The following is a 23754-nucleotide window of genomic DNA, read 5'->3' as shown; positions in this document are numbered from 1 at the left end:
TTCAGCCCCTGGCATTCTGAGTTTTTTGTTTTGTTTTGTTCTGCTTTTTCCATTTACTTTGAAAAAAACGCAAAGACGGAACTCATCCACTTGCCGATTCACTCTCTAAATTCTTGCCATAGCCAGTGCTGTGCCAGGCCTAAGCTAAAACGCAGAAGTCAATTCAAGTTTCCCATTTGGGTGGCAGAAACCCAAGCATTTGTGGCATCATCTACATTATTGGCATTGTTGTACCAAAATGCTACAAGATATGCATGAGCAGATCAGAAGAGGAGCCAGGACTGAAACCAGGCACTCCTGATATAGGATGTGGGCATCCCAAGTGGTGATTTAACAGCTGCATCAAATGGCCTGCCCCTCACCTTTTTGTTTTCACTTTGACATATATTTATCTATCTGAAAGGAGAGTTACAAAGAGAAAGAGGGAAATACAGAGATCTTTCACCTATTGGTTCACTTCTCAAATGGCTGCAATGGCCCAGGCTGAAACCAGGAGCCAAGAACACCTTCCAGGACTCCCACATGGGTACAAGGGCCCAAGCCCAGGGGCCATCCTCTACTGCTTTCCCAGAGACATGAACAGGGAGCTGTATCAGAAGTGGAGTGGCCAGGACATGAACTGGGGCCCATATGGGATGTAGAAATTGAAGGTGGTGGTTTAACCCACATGTCATAACGCTGGTCCTCATTACTTGTTTTTAAGATTATTCTGGGTGTAATGTAAAAAGCATTTTTTTTTAACCTGCTATGCCAAAGCCTAGGTCCCTCAAATAAATGTTGAAAAGAAAAAACAAAGCTATATCTGGAAGAGAAGCAGGGTATAGACTTGAGCATGTGGAAATGCTACTGGGGAGAAGACAGTAGTCAGAGTAATCACAGGAATGCAGAGGAAAGAGGCAAAGGATAGAGCTCAGATGTCAGACCACAGGCAAGGCAAGCACAGGCACTCCACTCTCCTGCGACCAGAGAAGAGCGAAGGATACATGCAGGTGTAGTCAGGCTTGAGGACCTGCTGGAAAACCACTGTCAAATGTGAAACCTTCTACTTACTATGTCAAGAGCCAAGGCAGTAGTAGAAGACCAGAGAGGAGTCTCAAACAGGACTTCTGAGGCCAGCGCTGTGGTGCAGCAGGTTAAGCCACGGCTTGTGATACCCACATCCCATACCAGAGTACTGATTCAAGTCTTAGCTATTCTGCTTCTAATCTAGCTCCCTGTTAATGGGCCAAGACCCTGGTCCCTGCCACCCACATGGGAGACCTGGATGGAGTTCTTGGCTCCTGGCTTTGGCCTGGACCAGCCCTGGCTACTTGCAGCCATTTGGGGAATGAATCAGCAGATGAACAATCTATAACTCTGTTATTATTATTATTATTATTTTTATTTTTTGACAGGCAGAGTGGACAGTGAGAGAGAGAGAAAGGTCTTCCTTTGCCGTTGGTTCACCCTCCAATGGCCACCACGGCCGGCGCGCTGCACTGATCCGATGGCAGGAGCCAGGTGCTTACCTGGGTCTCCCATGGGGTGCAGGGCCCAAGCACTTGGGCCATCCTCCACTGCACTCCTGGGCCACAGCAGAGAGCTGGCCTGGAAGAGGGGCAACCAGGAAAGAATCCGGCGCCCTGACCAGGACTAGAACCCGGTGTGCCAGCGCCGCAAGGCGGAGGATTAGCCTAGTGAGCTGCAGCGCCGGCCTGTAACTCTGTTTTAAAAACATGAATCTAAAAAAAAAAAAAAAAAGGCACTGCTATAAACAGGATGGAAACAGAAACAGCTGCCAGGCAGCACCCTCAGCATTGAGGATGCTGTCCTGGTAGGGTGGTGTGATGACTGTCCTCTAGAAGAAACTACTACCCACTTTCACTGAAATGTAACCTCTAATAAACTTTACTATAACCTGATTAAAATGATTCAATTATTACAGGATTTATCGCTTTCTTGATCATACAAACTAATCTCTGTCTCATTTGTCTAACGATTCTTGGGAGAACTGAACACATACAAATAGGGCATACACTTAGGAAGGGGGCTTGCACTCACCTTGAGGTCTCTGTGCACGATTCGTTTTTGGTGGCAGTACTGTACTGCAGACACGATCTGGAGAGGAAGGGAGGGAGAGAGAGATTGAGAGGGAGACCCAAGTCAGTCACCATGCGTGTAGATTCGTAATTAAGATGGAAATGCTCTATCAATGTTCACACATGCAAAATATGCAGTAAGCACTTGAATGTCTGTCTGGGTTTCTAAAAACAATTTCCTAGAAAAATTCAGGGGTAAGGACAAGGAGAGCAGGGTGAGACAACGTTCTCCTTGCTCTCGCTGGTTCATCTTACCTGCTGCATTCACTTCACATGGAATGTGGTGCCACAACTCAACTAACTGCCTGGGTCTCAACGATCCCAGCTGCTCAAAGGCCCAGGACCAGATGATCTAGTTCACCCTTTTTCTTTAGATTTATTTATTTATTTGCAGACTGTCGGGGCGGGGGTGGAGGGGTTGTGTGAGAGAGAGAAAGGTAGGGGGAGACAGAAAAAATCTTCTGTCCATTGGTTTACTTAAATGCCTGCAACAGCCAGGACAAGGGCAGATGGAAGCCAGGGGCCAGGAACTCATCCAGATCTCCTATGCGGAAGGCAGTATTAGGGCCATGTTATTCTGTCTCTCAGGTACATTAACAGGAAGCTGGACAGAGTGGCTAGTACTTCAATGAGGCACTCCACCACTTGGGCCCACCTGTACTGGACATGAAACCTTACAGAAGCTTGTCTGGTATTCTGGTTTACAATAAGCATGGAGAAGCTGGGCTGGGCTGGGCTGGGGATGGGATGGGATCATGTCATAGTCAGGGCTTTGTTAAGCAGCATCATTATCTTATTTAAAATGAGTATTTGTAACATTAGATCCACTCACAATTAACTATCGGTTCAAAATTCCAATGTCTGCTTTGGATGACCGCCACTGCTGCTGCGTGCTGCAGCATGAAAGCTGGGAAAGTGCCACAGTCTGGTTTTCCAGAGCAAAGTCACAGGCACACTGCACCTAGGACAGCGGCAAACTTAGCTTCCCAGTGCCTGACCCATTTTTTCCCTTTTCCCATTTTTCTAATTTTTTTTCTCGTACTGAGATTTCTTATATATAATTTAGAATCTGCTTTTGATTCAGATTTGACAATCCTGCCCTTTCTCAAAGAGATCAAATAATTTATCTTTCTTTAGCTCCAAACTAACTTGATGCCACAACAAATCGAACATACTCAACTTTAGCCTATTGCTTTTAGGCATTTTGTACCAGGTTGGAAAGAGTCGTTGCTACAGAAGGCTGAGGACCTGAATGTTTCTGGGCTAAAACACGAATGTTAGCCTAATTCAAAAACAGTCTTACTTGAAAAATGGAGGCACCAACATGACCAGTCCACTGAGAAAGAGGTAAGAGAAAGAATCCATTCTTTTCCTTCGAAAATAATAAGATTTAAGCCAAAAAATAAAAAATGGCATAGAAAGTAATCTGGGTGAGGAGGGGAGAACAGCAAAGGAAAAACCATCTGCCGATGAATGTGGAAAGAAGGGCCCATCGAAGGCAGAAAACACATCACAAATAGTGTACTTTGTGTGTGGCACATCTTCCTCTTTGTCATAAACAGGAAGTTGTTTTTTGTTTTCGTTTTCATTTAAAATAATGACACACTATCAGCTCCTAGGAAGTGTGGTATTTAGAAACACAAAGCGGGGACACCAGTATCATGCTTGATCCTTCTGGATGTAAGGAATATGTCTTAGGCAAATATCCTGGCAAGAAGGGACTGCACTAATTCCACGTGCTGTGCTGTAAATCAGGTCATTAACTGTAAAAGCACACATACAAACCATTTTTCCTGGTCTAAGTCAAGGCTTTTGGAATTTCTGCAGCAACCTTGAAATAAAAATCTGATTAATTTCTGCAGGATTTAGGTTAGCAAATGTCCAAGTCCCTCTGGCAAGCTGGATCCCGCAGGGGAAGGATAGAGATGGCAGGGGATAGGAAAGGAGTTGTGGGTTCAGCTTCAGCCCTACTCTTGCTAGTTTGTACTAGCTCTTTCCTGATGGTCAATAACCTGTATCCACATCAATATCTCCAAGTCAGATTTACCTGACAGGAAGAATTTAAGTTGTATTGGGCAAAAAAATCTTTGCTTCCAGGTAGCCAATTGATAACAAGTGTTATCCAGTTATGGAAAGGGTAGGCTTACTTCGTAATAAAAGTTTTTGGGTCGGTGCTGTGGCGTAGCAGGTGAGGATGCCACCTGCAGTGTCGGCATCCCATATGGGTGCAAGTTCGAGTCCCAGCTGCTCCACTTTCTGATTTAGCTCTCTGCTACAGCCCGAGAAAGCAGTGGAGGATGACCCAAGTCCTTGGGCCTCAGCACCCACATGGGAGACCTGGAGGAAGCTTCTGGCTTTGGATCAGCTCAGCTCCAGTCATTGCAGCCATCTGGGGAGTAACCATCGGATGGAAGACCTCTTTCTTTCTCTCTCTACCTCTGCCTCTCTGTAACTCTGCCTTTCAAATAAATAAATAAATCTTTAAAAAAAAAAAAAGTTTGCGTTTCCTCTCATAGGCCACAAATCAAATTATATTAGAACTGGAAAGAAACACAGATTTTCATCAAGCATCACTTTATCTTTTTATAGAAAAGTGAAGACAAGAGAAGTAAAATGATGGCCAAAGTTAGCGTCACCTTTGATATTTAGTAGATTTTAGTTCAAAGTACCTATTAATATGTTTTTTAAACTCTTAAATTAAAGGAACAGCAAAAGTTAAGAGACTTAAGAGTCCTTAACTGTATATAGCAGACTAAAGGTAGCATCGAGAGGAAACCTGAAAATCAGCTAAAACTGCCTTTCTAAACATACAAAGCCTTAGAGAGTCTGTCCCAATCTTATACAACTGAAAGGTTTTGCGAGAAAAGGGCTGACACTGCCAATGAAGTGTACTCTCAGTAATTCTTCTAAATCGGGGATAGCAAGTTATGGCTTAGGGGGTTATCCTTGGTCCACCCTTGGTCCTGTAGGTGACAGTTCACAGGAATCCAGTCCTGCTGACCTCGTACACTATTATCTACAGCTGCCTCTATGCTGCAAAAGAGACTGTATGATCCACAAAACCTAAACTATGACTGGTCCTTGGCAGGAAAAGGCTATGGATCCTTATCCTGGATGCAACACAGCACGAGCGTGACGAGGCTGAGGTCTGGAGTCAGAGGGCGGGTCTGCATCTAGGGCAGAGCTGCTCTTTACAGGCAGGAATCTCTGGCAAGTTCATCTTCCCAGCCTCAGCCGTCTCAGCATTAGCAAACAGGCAATCCTCTTTCACTTACAAGGCTGCTGGCAGACTTGCTAATGCAGATAAAGCACTTGTCCCAGTGTCTGGCAGGTAATGGTCAATCAATAAACAGTAATCATTATTAACAAAGATAGGAGAGTTAAAAGTTGCCTTTATGCTTAAAACTGCTTATTAACAGAAGTATCTCTTTAAAGAAAAGTAAGCCACTGACAGATTAAGGTATATCTGATCTTATGTAAGGCAAAACTGACAATGAATTTTGGTGTTGTGAAACCTTTCTTGCTAAAAGCTTGAAAATGGTTCTAACGAATGTAACCACAGGTACTTTTTTTAAAGTTCAACTGTTAAAAAATGAAGGTTCAGGGTGAGACTAACATCCCAACTATAAACATAGGACTAGCACCCACAGCTGCCTCTTGTACGGCACTTCAGGTACAGATGGTCCTACTTAATCAGTCTTTGTTGAACTGAATGGCCAACCCCTGCTCCATCCAGCGGGCCTTATGAGCATTCATGGAGGCAAACACTTGTCTGCTTCAGGTTTAAGCAAGATAACTTTATTAACAAACTAAAGACAAGTTGATTCATACCTGTCTAAATTTAGCTCTTGCTTCTTTTTCCTTCATTCTTCCATGTGCAACCAAATAGTCAAAAACTTCACCTATAATTGAGAGAAATATAAGTAAAAAAAGTCCTACTTCTGAGCATTAATTTTCCCATAAACTGATAATGTTCCACTTTGCAATGCGCTAATTTCTAAGTATAGCTGTGAAGTTAGCCAGAAATACGTGGAATTTGAACTAAGCTAGGCTTACAGTTTTGTCCATAGGCATTTAAAATAATCAGCATAATCTTTAAGCTGGAGAAAAAGTATTAAAATTAAATTCTCACATACCTATACAACTTTTAATTTTAAGGGTATGTGTTTTCTATACACTAATAAAAACTGACCAGTGAAAATTGAAAGTTAAAATGGATTAGGTTATTCGGTTAAAAGAGGATGTCCTCATTGAACAATTAAGATAACAAAACATTTTCTGGGTAAATTCGTTTATTCAAGAGATTATTTATCGAGTACCTACTAATTGCCAGGCACTGTTCTAGGCTCTGGGGAAATGCAACAGAAAACACAGCAAAGCCTCCTTCCTCATGGGTTTACATTCTAGTAGGGGAGCAAGGAAACGTGAGAGGTTAAGTGCAGGGGAAAGAAGCAGGCAGTGTGCTAGCTTGCTTGTGTTTTCCCAACCACTTGAGGGAGTAGAGAGTGGTTATTTGGGAGGAAGATTCGACCACGAGTCAGAGAGACAGCAAGGAGGTCTGCAGGCACAGCTCCCAAAGAGCCCTGAGGACGCTGGCTTCCCCCTAAGTGAGCTGTGAAGCAGACAAGATCAAACAATTGATCACTTGCTGGTTGAGGGAGGGTTAGTATGAAGGGAAGGAACAAGGACACCTCTAGGGAGCTCAATGTAATAATTTAACCACACCTGACAGTGGCTTGGGCTGAGCAGATTGGAATAGGAAATGGGGGCTAAAGACAGGGAAGGTAAAACCAAAAACTTCCCATAAACATCTACAGCTATTTATGCAATATTAATTCCTTGAGGAAGAGAGGTGACATTCTAGAGAACAGGGTGTTAGCACTGCCAACTGCTTATCAATTTAGCATAAATAAAGACCACCTCTGAAACCAGCAGAATACTTGTATAGAAAATCACATAGAAAATGTTCTGAGGAAAGGAATACATATGCTTCTTATTCATACAGCATATGTAGCTCCGTCACCTTAGTGACAACATAAAATACCCTGACACTTACAACAGCTTTCTGAATGACACAGGATCTTATGAGTTAAATGCTAGCTCAGTGAAATGTCAGCATTCTCTAAGCGAATGAACTTCTATTTGCAGAAAAGTACACAATGTCAAAACAAGTGGTTAATAAGTGAAAACAATTAAGGATGTGGGCACAGTACACAGAAACAATTTTAACTTTTTTTAAAAAATGGCTTAAGCCCAATAGTTCCTATACAGTAACACAGATGAAGTCCAAGCCTATCAGTATGATTTTTAAATATTTTGATTAATTCAAGTGCAACATAAACCTCTTAAGAGATTTCTGAAACTACAAAATCATATTCACAATTACTAAGTTATAAATCAGGAATTAAAATTTTAAAGGCTTTATTTATTTGAGAAACAGAATTACAGTGAGAGGGAGAGACAGAGAGATCTTCCATCTGTTGGTTCACTCCCCAAATGGCCACAATGGCCAGAGCTGGACCGATCCAAAGCCAGAAGCCAGAGCTTTTTCCAGGTCTCCCACGTGGGTGCAGGGGTCCAAGCACTTGGGCCATCTTCCATTGCTTTCCCAGACCATTAGCAGGGAGCTGGATCAGAAGTGGAGCAAGCTCTCTGTCGTGGCCAGGGAGTGCAGCGGAGGATGGCCCAAGTACTTGGACCCTGCACCCCATGGGAGACTAGCATAAGTACCTGGCTCCTGCCATCGGATCAGCGCGGTGCGCCGGCCGCAGCGCGCCGGCCGTGGTGGCCATTGGAGGGTGAACCAACGGCAAAGGAAGACCTTTCTCTGTGTCTCTCTCTCTCTCTCACTGTCCACTCTGCCTGTCAAAAAAAAAAAAAAAAAAAAAAGTGGAGCAGCTGGGACCTGAACCAGCGCCCATACGGAACGTCAGCACCACAGGCAGAGGCTTAACCTACTATGCCACAATGCTGGCCCCAGGAATTAAATTTATAATCCAAGATTTCAACCCAGATCTCTCCTCTTTTCCTTTATTAAAAAATGTATTAACACTTAGATTAAGCAACTGAACTGAAAATCTCTAAAGGCTATTTAGAGAAAAAAGAGCAAACAGTGACTCCTGCCCTGGTTAAGGGAATGTGTTGTTGAACAGAAAGCCAGGATAATTTAGAAAGCCCTTAGTTCTACTTCATGTCCTGTGACTAATTAGCTAAGAAATCCTTGGCATAGAACAATCTGAGTTTTAATGATCTCTGTAAAAATCAGACAGTTGTTTTGGATGATTTCTAGATCCTTTCCTTTTTTAAAAAATTTATTTATTTGAAAGGCAGAGTGGGAGAGGGGAGAGGGGAGAAGGGGGGAGGGGGATAGGGAGAGAGGGCCATTGTGGCCATCTGAGTTGTGAACCAGCAGATCTCTAACTCTGACTTTTAAATAAATAAACCTTTTAAAAAAAGATTAAGGGAAAGGGGTAGCCAATTTAATGAACGTTTTGTTGTTTGGTCAAGGATACAACAATGTCTTGAAGACTGCCAGTGCATTGTTCAGTTCATTAAAACTAACAGTCCACTCAAGACAATAAACTACCACCACCACTGATTAAGCATTGCCCTAACGCTGGTCAAAGCAGATGGCTAACACCCCCTCTCTGAAGTTAGCAAGCTCCGCTGGCCTGGTATTTGTCAAGACACATGGCTGAGAGGGGCCAATGCCTCAATTCACCCCCATCTGGCTTTTCCAAAGGCTGTCTTCCTTCTACTGGATCTAGATGCCTCTCAGATGTTTTTGTCTTGCCCTCACATAAGAATAATACTGTCCAAGACTTGGGCACCTGAAACAGATGGGGACAGATGACTGCGACAAACTGCAAACCCCAAGAGGCTCTCTGGTGTCAGAGGCGGGGGTCCAGGCCCAGCAGCACAACTGCAGTGAGGTGCCCCACCCTCTGTTTCCTCCAAGGTAAAAGTCCCCCCATCTCCTCCTAATAACACCATGGAGTCATCATGAGACTATCTGATGCTTTCAGAAGGCACCAGGTAAGAAAAAGCACCTTGAACTCTGATGAGGTTACACCAATGAGGAATTTATGAACTCTACTTATGGGTGCCTATCTATAAAGCAAGTAGGAAGGTTAGAATTCCATATAGATTTTTTAGTCCTATAAAATTAAGTCTCTAGCTCTTCCTATTATTCCTCAGGTCTTAAAATACCAACTACCAATGAATTACAAGTGTGAAAAAGTGGTCAGAGCATGGAAAGTCAGGTTTTATCTCCTGTAACTCACTCTTCCTCACAAGTTTACAATCCTTTATTTAATGGTTAGAACTCACACAATGAGGCTATGACTTAACATTGCATCTCTGGGTTTTGCAGCCTAGATCAAGGTGCTAACGGTTTAACCACCATCCTGCAGATTCAGCAGAACGTGTCCCCAGCAGTTCATAGTATCACAAATGGAGTCTAATCCTTATTTGTGAGTACCTGCTCGGTGTCAGGCATAAACATGAACAGATAAGCAGGACAACTTCTGAGCCCCACAATCAGAAACTATATGCTCAGTCCAACCTCAATCCGAAAATGAGAATCTTCATAAAAAGACAGCATGCATTTCAGAAAATGCCTACAGCTTTACAACCAAGTAGGCAAATATATATCAGTCTTTAATCTCTATTTTAAGGAAAATATAGTTACTGTAATCATTTCTGGCCTTGGGAAAGATGATATATTAAATCTGATAAACAAAAACATATAACATGGAATACATATTTATTTCAAACAGACCAATCCATTAAATACATTTAAAAATCCAATATTTGGGATAAACAAAATGTACACATATAAACACACACACACACATACCCCAAATCAACCGTTATTCAGTCTTAAAAATGAAGGAAATTCTAACATGCTACAACATGGATAATCTGGGAGATATTATGCTTAGTAAAATAAGCCAGTGACAAAAGGGCAAATCCTTATGACCCCATTATACTTCATCTATAGACGAGTCAAATTCATAGAGCCAGGAAGTAGAGTGGTCATCGCCAAGATCTGGGGAAGTGGAACTGGAGAGTCAATGTTTCATGGGGATGCATCTGTAGCTCAGGAGGATGAAAAGCTCCAAAAATGGTGAGTGCTGCACAACAATGTGACTGAACCACACACTTGTGAATGGACAGGATAGCAAGTTCCATGTGATGTACATTTTAATCCATTAAAACAAATCTAAGTACTTAAATATTATCAATTTATAATCCTAATGGTGATAACCCACACAACTGCTAAGCCAGTACATTACAACTCTGGCTGTTAGAAAAAAATCTTAACCATTATCCATATGGGCAGTGAAGTAGTATATTCTTTTCAAAGAAAAGAAAATACGGGCTGGCACTATTAAAGCCCTGGCCTGCAGCACCAGAATCCCATATGGGCGCCGGTTCAAGACCTGGCTGCTCCACTTCCAGTCCAGCTCCCTGCTAATGTACCTGGGAAAGCAGTGGAGGGTGGCCCAAGTCCTTAGGCACCTATACCCACGTGAGAGACCTGGAAGAAGGTCCTGGCTCCTTGCTTTGGATTGGCTCAGCTCTGGCTGTTTCAGCCATTTGGGGAGTGAACCAGTGGATGGAAGACCCCTCTCTCTGTCTCTACTTCTCTGTGTAACTCTTTCAAATAATAGAATAAATATTTAAAAACAAAGAAGACTTCAATATATTAGAGTGCTCTTACCTCCGCTTGCATACTCCATGATTAGGTAGAGTGTTTTTTCAGTTTCAATGACTTCAAATAACTTCACTAGGGGAGGGGAGAGAATATAACAGGAAAAGAAACAATTGTTTATATGCACAAACCACACATAAAAACCGTAACATTAAAAAGCAAGTTTTTCTCTGTTACAGATTTTAATACCTCATCTTTTTAAAATTTCATTTAGTGAGTTTTATCTTAAATTACAACAATGGAAAAGGTTTTATAGAAGCGTGGAATTCCACAAAAATAGACTTTCTAGGTGCCCACAAAAGTGACTTCAGTGCACACTAGTAGTCTAGCCAAGGGCATCTACTCGGACTGGCTCTATTGTGCCACTGTCTGGCTATGTACTGGCTCGCTGACCTCCTAGGAGCCCATCTTTTGTGCCACAGGACAAGTGGTTCTCTTTCTCTCCACTTGCAGAATCACTCAGATTTACTCCACTCCTACAAGTGCTGGTCTATTCACTCGTCATTTAAGGCTTTAAGGACCAAATTGTACTTTGTTGCTTGGGAAACTTAACTCTGTAAGAACAAGGGTTCCTTGAAGCAAGTAGAAGAGATAATGGTGCAACTAACTGTAAAGAACTTTAGAGAATGATTTTCAATGGGTGTGATTTTGCCATAGCAATTCCTTGTTACTGATAGAAATATTCCTACTACTTCTAATTCATAAAACCATTAACAGCAATTAGAAATAATTATTTATAAATTCAACTAAAATGAATCTGAGTTTACCAAGTCATTTTGCATATGTACTTAATTTTGTTAATATTTACTTTAGAATTATATTCACCCAAAAGGGGTAGGTGTGTGTAATTTTCTGGTATTAAAAAATGTTTAACAAAGTTAAGACATATGTGTTGGTAAACAAGCAAAATAAAAATAAAATCCAATATTCCAATGCAAATTCTCTCTTCTAGAAAAATTATTTTAACACAATAGGAATTTTAAGAAAGCTTAACCTACTATCAAAGATACATAGTAAGTAGGAAACTATTCAGAGTACAATTTAATTACTTGAAAGGCAAAATAAATACATTGAGTAATAAAGTGTTTTTGATGGAAAGCTGGAACTTGAAAATCAGAGTTGGCTGGCTAACCCCAAAGGCCTAAAAATGAAAAGCAGAAATACCTATGTTTGGATGATTTAAAATCTTCATTATTCGTACTTCTCTGAAGAGCTAAAAAAAAAAAAGACACAATTTTCCCAAAACAAATTATTAAACATTATATTCCACTGCTGCAGTAGAAATTTTTCTCTTAGCTATCTGGTTCACTGCTAATGTTCTAAGACTAACATGAAAGTTTGGAGTGGCTTAAAAGTACCCTTATAATCTATTACCAAATGGTATTCCCACTTCTAGTCACCTTAACTCCTCTCAGTTGGTAGAACATGCTAATCTTTTCATCCTTCAAGTCTCAAGCAGATTCTTTGAAAACTTATCTAAGCAGGGTCTCATTTGTTCTAAATCACAGATGTCTGTTCACTTCTTCCCTAGAATGTCTTTCAAGTTGTGGTGATACAGGAAGTATGCCTGTCTCTTCACTACTAGACATCTGAAACCAACCATGGCACACAACAGGAGCACATTCGCTTGCTAAATGCCTGCTTGAAAGCACTGACCGCCATGTGGTTTGAGCCAGCCTCCCTAGCACTCTAATTCCCACCCTGACTAGCAGGGTGCTTATTACCATGTTGCCAGAGTTCTTCTGCCAGGAGAAGTCAAATGCAAGCAACCACTTTTAGTCTTTATTATTTACTTTATTTAAAAAGCAGAGTGACAGAAGAAGATGCGCGCACACACACACATGGGGTGGGGGAGAGAGAGAGAGCAAGCAATGTTTCATTCACTGGTTCACTCCTCAAATGCCTACAACATCCAGGGCTGGGACAGGCCGAAGCCAAGAGCCAGGAACCCACTCCGGGTGTCCTACAGTGGTGGCAAGCACTGCTTTCCCAGGCACACCAGCAGGGAGCTGGATCAGAAGTAAAACAGCCAAGACTAGAACCAATGCTTCAAGATGGGATGCCAGCATCACCAGCAGAGGCTTAACCCGCGAAAATTACTACTAGCAGTGCAGCTGACCAAAATAAAATGAATTAGAGCCAAAGAGCAAGAAAAAAGACCGAATACTACAGGAATTCAATGGAGAGAGAGCTTGCTTCTGTCTAGGGTGGTGTGTGCCATGGAGGTATCAGACTGAAGCAGGATTTAAAATATGGGTATCTAGAGTTGAACATGCGGTAGGTGTGCTCTGTGTATGTGAAAACAGATGGAGAGGAGCAAACAATTCAGTTATTTAAGGAAGACCAAGAGATCCATCTTGACAAGAGCAGCAAATTTCCAAGTGAGCACTTCAGTTACCACACAGGGACTCCCACAAACTGCAGGCTTCTCAGGGTCTACCGATCGCCACACCTCAAGTGAGGCTTCAGAATATTTCATTTCAGCAGCCACCCCAAGATGTGGTATTTAAAAAAATACATCTATATGGGCCAGAGGTTTGCTATAGCAGGTAAAGCCATCATCTGCAACACTGGCATCCCATATGGGTGCCAGTTCATGTTCTGACTGCTCCACTTCTGATCCGTCTCCCTGCTAGGGGCCTGGGAAAAGCAGCAGAATGTGGCCCAAGTGTTTGGGTCCCTGCAACCCATGTGGGAAGACCTCAAGGAGACTCCTGGCTTCAGCCAGGGCTAGGGCCATTTGGGGAGCAAACCAGTGGATGGAAGATCTTTCTCTCCCCACATCCCTTCTCTGTTAATTCTTTAAAATGAACAAATACATCTCTTTTTTTAAAGATTGGTTTATTTATCTGAAAGAGTTATATAAAGAGAGGAGAGGCACAAAGAGAGAGAGAGGGAGGGAGGAGGGAGAGGTCTTCCATCTGATGGTTCACTCCCCAAATGGCTGCAACAGCCAGAGCTGCGATGATTCGAAGCCAGGAGCTTCTTCTGGGTCTCCCATGCGGGTGCAGGGGCCCAAGGATTTGGGCCATCTTCTACTGCTTTCCCAGGCCATAGCAGAGAGATGGATCAGAAGTGGAGAAGGCCGGTGCTGCAGCTCACTAGGCTAATCCTCCGCCTTGTGGCGCCGGCACACCGGGTTCTAGTCCCAGTCGGGGCTCCGGATTCTGTCCCGGTTGCCCCTCTTCCAGGCCAGCTCTCTGCTGTGGCCAGGGAGTGCAGTGGGGGATGGCCCAGGTACTTGGGTCCTGCACCCCATGGGAGACCAGGAAAAGCACCTGGCTCCTGCCACTGGATCAGCGCGGTGTGCTGGCCGCAGCGGCCATTGGAGGGTGAACCAACGGCAAAGGAAGACCTTTCTCTCTGTCTCTCTCTCTCACTGTCCACTCTGCCTGTCAAAAAAAAGGAGAAGCTGGGTCTCGAACCGGCACCCATATGTGATGCCCATGCTTCAGGCCAAGGCATTAACCCACTGCATCACAGCACCGAACCCACAAATAAATCTTTTTTTTTAAAAAAAAAAAAAGGCCACCAATTCCTCTCCCTAAAAGGCAAAACTTAATATTTCTCCCTTTGAAAGTGGGCTAGACATGGTGACTTACCCCTAACCAGCAGAATATGGAACAGTGACAGTGGGAACTACAGAGACCAGGTACTGAAATGGGCACCATGTTCTCACACTGCTCTCACTGAGTGTCATGAGGACATTCAAGCACCTCTGTGGATAGGCCCCCACGACAGGCAGTGAGGACACACGCCCATAGAGGACCTGCAGTCTTGGTAAGAGCCATGAGAGAGGAGCCTATGGAAACTGATCCATCAGCCCCGGAACTCTCTCGATGAGAGTAGGTGTGGTTGACATCTGAGGAAATCCTCTCTATAGAGTGCCGGCATCAGATCAGCCACATAAGTCACTCTCCAACTCTGGAGCAAAAACTGGAGATGACTGAATTGATTTGCTTTTGCTAAGTTTTGGAGTTAATTTATTGGACAGCAGCAGACAACTAACATAATACAATACACTGGGAACCTCTGACACACAGCAGAAATCATGCCAGCGACACACTGTGGAAACACAACGGAGGGGCCGGCGCCTGGCTCACTTGGTTAATCCTCTGCCTGCGGCGCTGGCATCCCATATGGGGGCTGGCTCTAGTCCCGGTTGCTCCTCTTCCAATACAGCTCTCTGCCATGGCCTGGGAAAGCAGCAGAAGATGACCCAAGTCCTTGGGCCCCCACACCCACATTTGAGACCAGAAGAAGCTCCTGGCTTCGGATCGGTGCAGCTCCAGCACTTGGGGCCGTTTGGGGAGTGAACCAATGGAAGGAAGACCTCTCTCTCTCCCTGTCTCTCCCTCTCACTGTCTAACTCTACCTCTCAAACAAATAAAGAAATATTTAAAAAGAAAAAAAAAAAAACACAAAGGAAAGACAAATGGAGCCATAGAAAGATGACTAATAAAAGCTTAATTGTGTAGACAGAGCAGATGGCCACAAATTCTCAAATAGGGGTGGGCATCGTGGTACAGCGAGTTAAGCTGCCATTTGGGAAGCTGCAAACCATACTGAGCGGCCGGTCTGAGTCCCAGTCCTCCATTTCTGATCCAGCTTCCTGCTAATGTGCCTGGAAAGACAGCAGATTATGGCCCAAGTACATGGGTTCTTGCTACCTGTGCAGGAGACCTGGATGGAATTCCTGGCTCCTGGCTTGGCCTGGCCTATCCCTGGCTGCTGCAGGCATTTGGAGAGCAAACCAGAGAATGGAAGATCTAGAAGACCCTATAACCCCCTCTGTCACCTTCTTTGTCACTCTGCCTTTGGAATAAATAAATCTTTAAAAAAAAAAAAAAAGATTCCCATGTAGGGTAGTGTCAGGATATAACCAAAATAACTTCATATATTTACCTATCAGAATGATCTATCAGGTAGAAATTGGCAGAAAGCAAATGAGTTAATGAAATCCATGCCAAAAGAAACAAGGAGGATGGGGAAGAGGCAAAATGTAAAGTTATCAAGTGTCTAGCATATCTGAAGCAGAGCTAGATAGTTGCTTTACATGTATAATGTTATCTTAGTTTCAGTAACTTAAGTGTACAGAAACACCTATTTCTTCAGGTATTCTTACTTATTTGCAAAGATTCCCTTATAATTTAAATTATTCTCTATCTGGTGCTTTTCTTCTTCAGTTTTTTGTTTTTAAATTTTACTTATTTGAAAGGAAGAGTTGGGGGGGGGGCAGGAAGAGACACAGAGAGAGATATCTCTCACCTGCTGGTTAGTGAACTCCCTAAATGGCTGCAATAGCCAGAGTTGGGCCAGTCCAAAGCCAGGAGCCAGAAGCTTCTTCTGGGTCTCCCACATTGAGTGCAAGGGCCCAAGTACTAGGGCCATCTTCCACCGCCTTCCCAGACATATTAGCGGAGAGCTGGATCGGAAGTGGAGGAGCCAGGGCTTGCACTGGGGCACACGGGGCAGCAGCTTTGCTCACTGCCCCATAATGCCATCCCCAGGGAAGGTTTTCTTTCCTTCTTTAAGATTTATTTATTTATTAGAGAGGTGGTGGGGGGTGGGGGTGGGTTTCCATCCACTGCCTAAATGGACACAATGGCCAGAGCTGAGCCAATCCAAAGCCAAGAGCCAGGAGCTTCTTCTGGGTCTCCCAAGCATATGCAGGTGCCCAAGGACTTAGGCCATCTTCTACTGCTTTCCCAGGCCATAGCTGGGAACTGGATCAGAAGTGAAGCAGTCAGGACTCGAACTGGTGCCTATATGGGATGCCAGTACTGCAAGCAGCAACTCTACTACGCCACAGTGCCAGCCTCAAGATTATCTTAGAGACAATATAGAAACTACAAACCAAGTAAAAAAAAAAGTCTGATATATTCAACTGTATTAAAATTAGGAACTTCGGCTATTCAACAAAAGACAACATCAAGAGTGAAGATACGGGGCCGGTGCCATGGCGTACTTGGTTAATCCTCCACCTGTGGCGCCAGCATCCCATATGGGCGCCGGTTCTAGTCCCGGTTGCTCCTCTTCCAGTCCAGCTCTCTGCTGTGGCCTGGGAGGGCGGTCGAGGATGGCCCAAGTGCTTGGGCCCCTGCACTCGCATGGGAGACTGGGAAGAAGCACCTGGCTCCTGGCTTCAGATGGGTGCAGCTCCAGCCCTTGCGGCCATTTGGGGAGTGAACCAATGGAAGGAAGACCTCTCTCTCTGTCTCTCTTTCACTGTCTGTAAATCTGTCAAATAAATAAATAAAATCTTTAAAAAAAAGAGTGAAGATATTTGTCATATATAATAGTATACCAAATATATAATGATCCTCTAAAATGAACAGGAATAAGAATCTACTGGAGATTGAACAAAAGGCCGGAGCAAGAGGACAGATAGTATAGTTCAGTAGGTTAAGTCCCCACCTGGGATGCCTGTATCCCTCACTGGAGTGCTGTCTGAGTACCAGCCTACTCCGCTTCTGATTCAGCTTCCTACCAATGGGCCTGGAGCAGGGGGTGGAGGGAGTGGCTGATGGAGCAAGTACTTTGGTTTCTTCTACCTTCACAGAAGACCTAGATGGAGTTCCTGCCTCCTGGCTTTGGTCTGGTCAGCAGATGGAAGATCGGTCTCTCATTTTCTGTCATTCTGCCTTTCAAATAATCAAATAATAAAGAAATCTTTTTTTAAAAAAATATTTACTTATTTATTTGAAAGGCAGAGCTACAGAGAGGCAGAAGTATAACGGGGATGGGGAGATGACTTTCATCTAATGGTTCATTCCCCAAATGGCTGCAGCTGAGCTGATCTGAAGCCAGGAACTTCCCCTGGGTCTTCCGCATGGGTGCAGGGGCCCAAGGACTTGGCCCATCTTCTACTGCTCCCCTAGACCATAGCAAAGAGCTGGATCGGAAGTGGAGTGGAGTAACTCTGCCTTTCAAATAAATAAATAAATCTTAAAAAAAAAAAAATATATATATATATATATGAAAAGATGCTGTTACTCTTCAGCAATCAGGAAAATGTTGAAATTAAAACTCAGTAAAATATCATTTTTTTTAATATCCACCAGATTAGTGGCAAGAACTAAAAAATTAGAGAAAAACTATGATAAGGAAGAACATTCTTGCATCCTGTCTTACATGCCACCAAAGGACTATAAATCAGCACAACTGCTTTGGAAACACTTTGGTTTTTAACAAATGGAGATAAATATTCCCTGTGAGCCAAGAATTCTACTACTGAGTATGTACCCTTAAAAAACCTCCACTACTGTGGTGTAGTGGCACAGTGGATAAAGTCACCGCCTGTACTGCCAGCATCCCATTTGGGTGCCAGTTCGAGTCCCAGCTGCTCCATTTCCAATCCAGCTATCTGCTATGGCCTCGGAAACAGAAGATGGCCCACGTATTTGGGCCTCTACACCCAAGTGGGAGACTTGGAAGAAGCTCCAGGCTCCTGGCTTCGGATCAGCCCAGCTCCATCAGTTGTGGCCATCTAGGGAGTGAACCAGCAGATGAAGACCCCCCCCGGCCCACCTATCTGTCTCTCTCCCTTTTAAATAATCACATCATTAAAAAATAAAAAAGAAAGAAAAAAAGAAACTTGCACAGGAGGCTAGACTTGTAGCACAGTGGGTTGAAACACTGCTTGAGATGCTGGCATCCCATACAGGAATGCCATTTCAAGTCCTGGTTGTTCCACTTCTGATCCACCGTCCTGCTAATACACCTGGGAAAGCAGCAAAAGATAGCCCAAGTCCTTGTGCCCTGGCACTCATGTGGGAGTCCAGGTAAGAGTTCCAAGCTCTTGGCTTCAGCCTGGTCCTGCACAGGCCATTGCAGCCACTTGGGGAGTAAAAAACAGATGGAAATGTGCACACACATTCTCAAATCCTCCCTCCTTCCATCACTCTGCCTTTCAAATAAATAAATAAATGTTTTCTTAAGAACAAAAAACCATAAAAAAAAGAAAAAAATTTGCACAAGTGCACCACCAGCACACACACAGAATGATTCCGGAGTTCCAGGCTCCTCGCTTCAATCTGACCCAGCCCTGGTTGTTGGCGTTCACTGGGGGAATAAATCAGCAGATGAGATCTGTATCTCCCTGTCACTCTACCTTTCAAATAGATAATACAACTCTACAAAAATAAAAAAGTATCAAATATTGGTACTATCATATCATTTCACATGATATGTAAGAAATTCTCCCATTCTCCAAAACCTGAGGATCTAGTAGCCTAGAGTCCAAGGATTAGGATAATATCAGGAAACATTAATTTAGTGTTTGGTACTAACAAAACAGAATTGAAAGACTGTATTGGTTATGCATCCCATGCAAGGGGTACATCAGTATGTTCCTCTGCTGCCCTTCCCACTGGGAAGATGCTAGGAATGCTTCTTCAAAGAAGGCACGAGTAAGCTAGGCTACAGGAAATCACAGCACTGCGTCCTAATGCTAGTTCAGTAATTCACTGCATGGCTGAGTAAGCTACAATCTCAGAGAACTTCAATTCACTCATCTATAAAACACAGATTTTTAAAAATTGCTTAATCATTACTATGAAAAGTACACACAACATCATAGGTGTGTGTAGTCATTAAGAATTTGATTGGGGGGCCGGAGCTGTGGCGCAGCTGGTTAAAGCCCTGGCCTGAAGCACTGGCATCCCATAAGGGCATCAGTTCGAGTCCCGGCTGCTCCTCTTCTGCTCCAGCTCTCTGCTGCAAATGGCCTGGGAAAGCAGTAGAAGGTGGCCCAAGTGCTTGGGCCCCTGCACCTGCATGGGAGACGAGGAAGAAGCTCCTGGTTCCTGGCTTTGGATCAGCATAGCTCTGGCCATTGCGGCCATCTGGAGAGTAAACCAGCAGATGGAAGACTGCTCTCTGTCTCTAACTCTCTCTGTAATTCTTTCAAATAAAAAAAAAAAATCTTAAAAAAAAAAAAATTGAGTAGAAGCCAGTGCTGTCAAGTAACAGGCAAAACCACTGCCTGCAATGCCAGCATCCCATATGGGATCCCATATGGGATCCTAGCTGCTCTACTTCTGATCCAGCTCTCTGCTATGGCCTGGGAAAGCAGTAGAGGATGGCCAAAGTCCTTGGGCCCCTGAACCCATGAGGGAGACCAGGAGGTAGCTCCTGGCTCCTGGCTTTGGATTGGCGCAGCTCCAGCTGTTGCAGCCATCTGGGGAGTGAACCAGTAGATGGAGGACCCCCTACCCCCTCTGACTCTGCATTTCAAATAAATAAATAAATCTTTTTTTAAAAAAAGAATTTGATCAATCAAAAAACTTTACTTACATAAAGGGGAAAAAAATGACTTCTGGAGCTACATTACCTAGTCAGCTCCACTCTTCCCTCAGTAGGGGGAACAGTGCATACCCAGCTGTCACCCTGACTAAAGGGTCATAACATGCAGAGACGTAGGACACCTAGCACACAGTGAGCACTAACTGTGACAGTGACTCTGGTTAACATCACTCCTGTGGCTCTCTCTCAAAGATCTAATTTGTTTGTAGTTTCTTACTTTGCTGCAAATGGGTCCATATTATGCTTTAAATCTAACCCATTTAAAACATTTGATTCTTTGATGATTTTTTGAAATAATAACAAATCACTAGTTCAATTAAAAATACATTTTAGGAGTGGGCATTTGGCTCAATGGTTAACATGCCTGCATGCTACACTACAGCGCCTGCATTTGAGTCAAGTTTCCACTTCTGATCCAGCTTCCTGCGAACGTATACCATGAAGGCAGCAGGAGACAGTACTTTGGATACTTGAGTCTCTACCACTCAAATGGGAGACTTAGGTGGATTTCCAAGCTCCTGGCTTTGCCCTGTTACCACCAAGGCTATTAAAGGCATTTCTGGAATAAGCTAGTGGGAAACATCTCTGTTTCTCACTCTCTGCCATTCAAACAAATAAAAAGCTCAGTGAAAAAAAGAAAACATTATAATATTCTCAATGTACAATTCAAATACCAAGCTATATTATTTTTTGCCAAGCAAAAACAAGTGTAACAATAAATTTAAAAGTTCCCTATAAAGAAGCAGCAACACTGAAGGTACAGGTTCTCTTAATTTAAAAATTTATTGGGCCGGTGCAGCATAGGCATCCTATATGGGCACCGGTTCTAGTCCTGGGTGCTCCTCTTCCGATCCAGCTCTCTGCTGTGGCCTGGGAAAGCAACAGAAGATGGCCCAAGTGCTTAGGCCCCTGCACCCACGTGGGAGACTCAGAAGCAGCTCCTGGTTTCGGATCAGCGCAGCTCCGGCCGTTGCGGCCACTTGGGGAGTGAACCAGCAGATGGAAGACAACTCTCTCTTTCTCTACCTCTCTCTGTTAACTCTTTCAAATAAATAAATATATATATATATATATTTTTTTTAATTTATTTATTTGAGAGGCCAGTGATGTGGTGCAGTGAGTTAAGCAACTATCTGCAATATCTGCACCCCATATGAATACCAGTTCCAGTCCTGCCTGCACCTCCAATCCAACTCCCTACTAATTTGCCTGGTAGGGCAACGGCAGATGGCCTGAGTGCTTGGGAACCATGCCATCCACATGGAGAGAACTAGACGGAATTCCAGGCTCCTGGCTTTGGTCTGGTCCAGCCCGGGCCATTGCAGCAGGTAACTGGGAAGGCGGTAAATAATGGCTAAGTATTCGGGCCTCTGCTATCCATGTGGAAGACTAGGATGGGATTCCCGGCTCCTGGCTTTGACCGGGCCCAGACCTGGCTTTTGCAGAAATTTAGGGAAGAGAACCAGTGTATGGAAATTCTTCCTATGCCTTTCAAATAAATAAATGAATAAACAAACATATCCTTTAAAAAAAAAAAAAAGGAAAAGCCTTAGGCCCATTTTGGGCTGCAATTTATAAAGAAACACTTTTGTAAATGTTTATTTTTTACTTATTTCCATTTACTTGAAAAGAACAGCAATAAGAGACCTTCCATTCACTGGCTAATTCCCCCAAATGCTCCCAACAGCTATGGATGGGTCATGTAAAACCAGGAGTCTGGAACCCTACCAGGGTCTCCCATGCTGGTGGTAGAGAACTATGCACTGGCGTTATCATTCCCATCTCCCAAGATGCATTAGCTGGAAGCTGGATCAAAAGCAGAGCCCAGCACCTGAACCTATGCCTCAAATAGGATGTGGGTATCCCAAGTGACGGCTTAACCCATTGTGCCACCCCAGAAACACTTATTTAAATATTTTTAATGCAGGAGCGACCGTTGTGGCATAGTGAGTAAAGCCACCACCTGTGATGCTGGCATTCCATATGGGTGCCGGTTCAAGTCCTGGCTGCTTCATTTCTGATCCAGCTCCCTGCTGATGAAACTGGGAAAGCAGCAGAGGACTGCCCAAGTCCTTGGGCCCCTGCACCCATGTAGGAGACCCAGAAGAAGCTCCTGACTTCAGTCTGGCCCAACACTGGCCACTGTGGCCATTTGGGTAGTTAACCAGCAGATGGGAGGTCTCTCTCTCTCTCTGTAACTCTTTCAAATAAACCAAATAAACCTTAAAAAAAAGTTTAATGACACCAAAGTGATTTTAAGAGATTTCAGCATTACCTGTAAGAAATATATACAAACCTGCAAATATCAGTTACATGAAAATATTATTGTGCTGTATTTTTTGCTCTAGTATTTAGAATATTGAATTTTAAAATAGATCCTTCAATTTGTGCTATTAAGGACATTTAATAACCCAACCATTTTTAAATATTTGAAGTTGTAATCATTTGAGGACTAGGAAGCTTTACTAAACAAAATAAATTAAAAATACCAACTGAGGTTTTTAAGGAACAAATTACATGGCAACTAGCACTAGAAGTAATGTGTTAAATACTGGATACTAGACCAATCTTACCTTTTGTAGACTTGTTGGATTCAACTGAGTTTTGTCAATTATTTTTATGGCAACCTAGAAAAAAACATTTCCAGATTTTAAGAATTCGGTAATTACAAATGTTAACTGGTAACAGTGTTGTAAATATCCACATATATGACATCATTAAAAAGCAAGTAAACTGCAAAACCTTAAAACATAAAGCTGTATAATTCAAAATAGGGTCTTTGGCTCCTGGCTTCAGATTGACACAGCTCTGGCCGTTGCAGCCAATTGGGGCAGTGAACCAGGGGATGGAAGACCTCTCTCTCTCTCTCTCTCCCTCTCTCCTTCTTTGTATAACTCTTTCAAATAAATAAATCTTTTTTTTTTTTTTTTTTTTTTGAGAGGCAGAGTGGACAGTGAGAGAGAGAGAGACAAAGGTCTTCCTTTACCGTTGGTTCACCTTCCAATGGCCGCTGCGGCCGGCGCACAGCGCTGATCCGAAGCCGGGAGCCAGGTGCTTCTCCTGGTCTCCCATGCAGGTGCAGGGCCCAAGGACTTGGGCCATCCTCCACTGCACTCCCGGGCCACAGCAGAGAGCTGGACTGGAAGAGGGGCAACCGAGACAGAACCCGGTGTGCCAGCACTGCAAGGCGGAGGATCAGCCTATTGAGCTGTGGTGCCGGCAAATAAGCAAATAAGCCATGGCGCCGCAAATAAGCGCATTACTACCTCCTGGTGTCCCACGCAAGTGCAGGACCCAAGCACTTGGGCCATCCTCTACTGCTTTCCCAGGCCACAGCAGAGAGCTGGATAGGAAGTAGAGCAGCTGGGACCCCAACCAGAACCCATATGGGATGCTGGCATTGCAGGCAGTGGCTCTGCCCGTTACACCACAGCACCAGCCCCTAATAAAATTCCTTTTTTAAAAAATTATTTATTTATTTAAAAGAGCTAGAGAGAGAGGTAGAGACAGAGAGAGGCCTTCCATCTGCTGGTTCACTCCCGAGATGGCCGCAATGGCCAGAGGTGAACTGATACGAAACCAGGAGCCAGGAACGTCTTCTGGGTCTCCCATGTGGGTGCAGGGGCCCAAGGACTTGGGCCATATTTTACTGCT

The 23754-nt window shown here is 43.7% G+C and overlaps 1 protein-coding gene across 12 annotated transcripts in view; it reads right to left on the bottom strand.

Moving 5' to 3' along the window:
- MARK3 (microtubule affinity regulating kinase 3) overlaps window positions 1–23754 on the bottom strand; it is a 105703-nt gene that overhangs the window by 36156 nt on the left and 45793 nt on the right. For all 12 annotated transcript variants that reach the window (XM_002721712.6, XM_008248640.5, XM_002721713.6 and 9 more), the window contains 5 exons: window positions 22674–22727; window positions 11959–12007; window positions 10804–10869; window positions 5910–5980; window positions 2041–2097 (listed from right to left, as the gene is read on the bottom strand). In XM_002721712.6, coding sequence (XP_002721758.1) covers window positions 2041–2097; window positions 5910–5980; window positions 10804–10869; window positions 11959–12007; window positions 22674–22727 — 297 coding nt within the window. The remainder of the gene's footprint in view (window positions 1–2040; window positions 2098–5909; window positions 5981–10803; window positions 10870–11958; window positions 12008–22673; window positions 22728–23754) is intronic.

Source organism: Oryctolagus cuniculus, chromosome 20 (genome assembly GCF_051225735.1).
Source record: "Oryctolagus cuniculus isolate XC-2025 breed Fujian yellow rabbit chromosome 20, ASM5122573v1, whole genome shotgun sequence".
NCBI classification, from domain to species: Eukaryota; Metazoa; Chordata; class Mammalia; order Lagomorpha; family Leporidae; genus Oryctolagus; species Oryctolagus cuniculus.
This window is presented reverse-complemented; position numbering and strand designations above follow the sequence as displayed.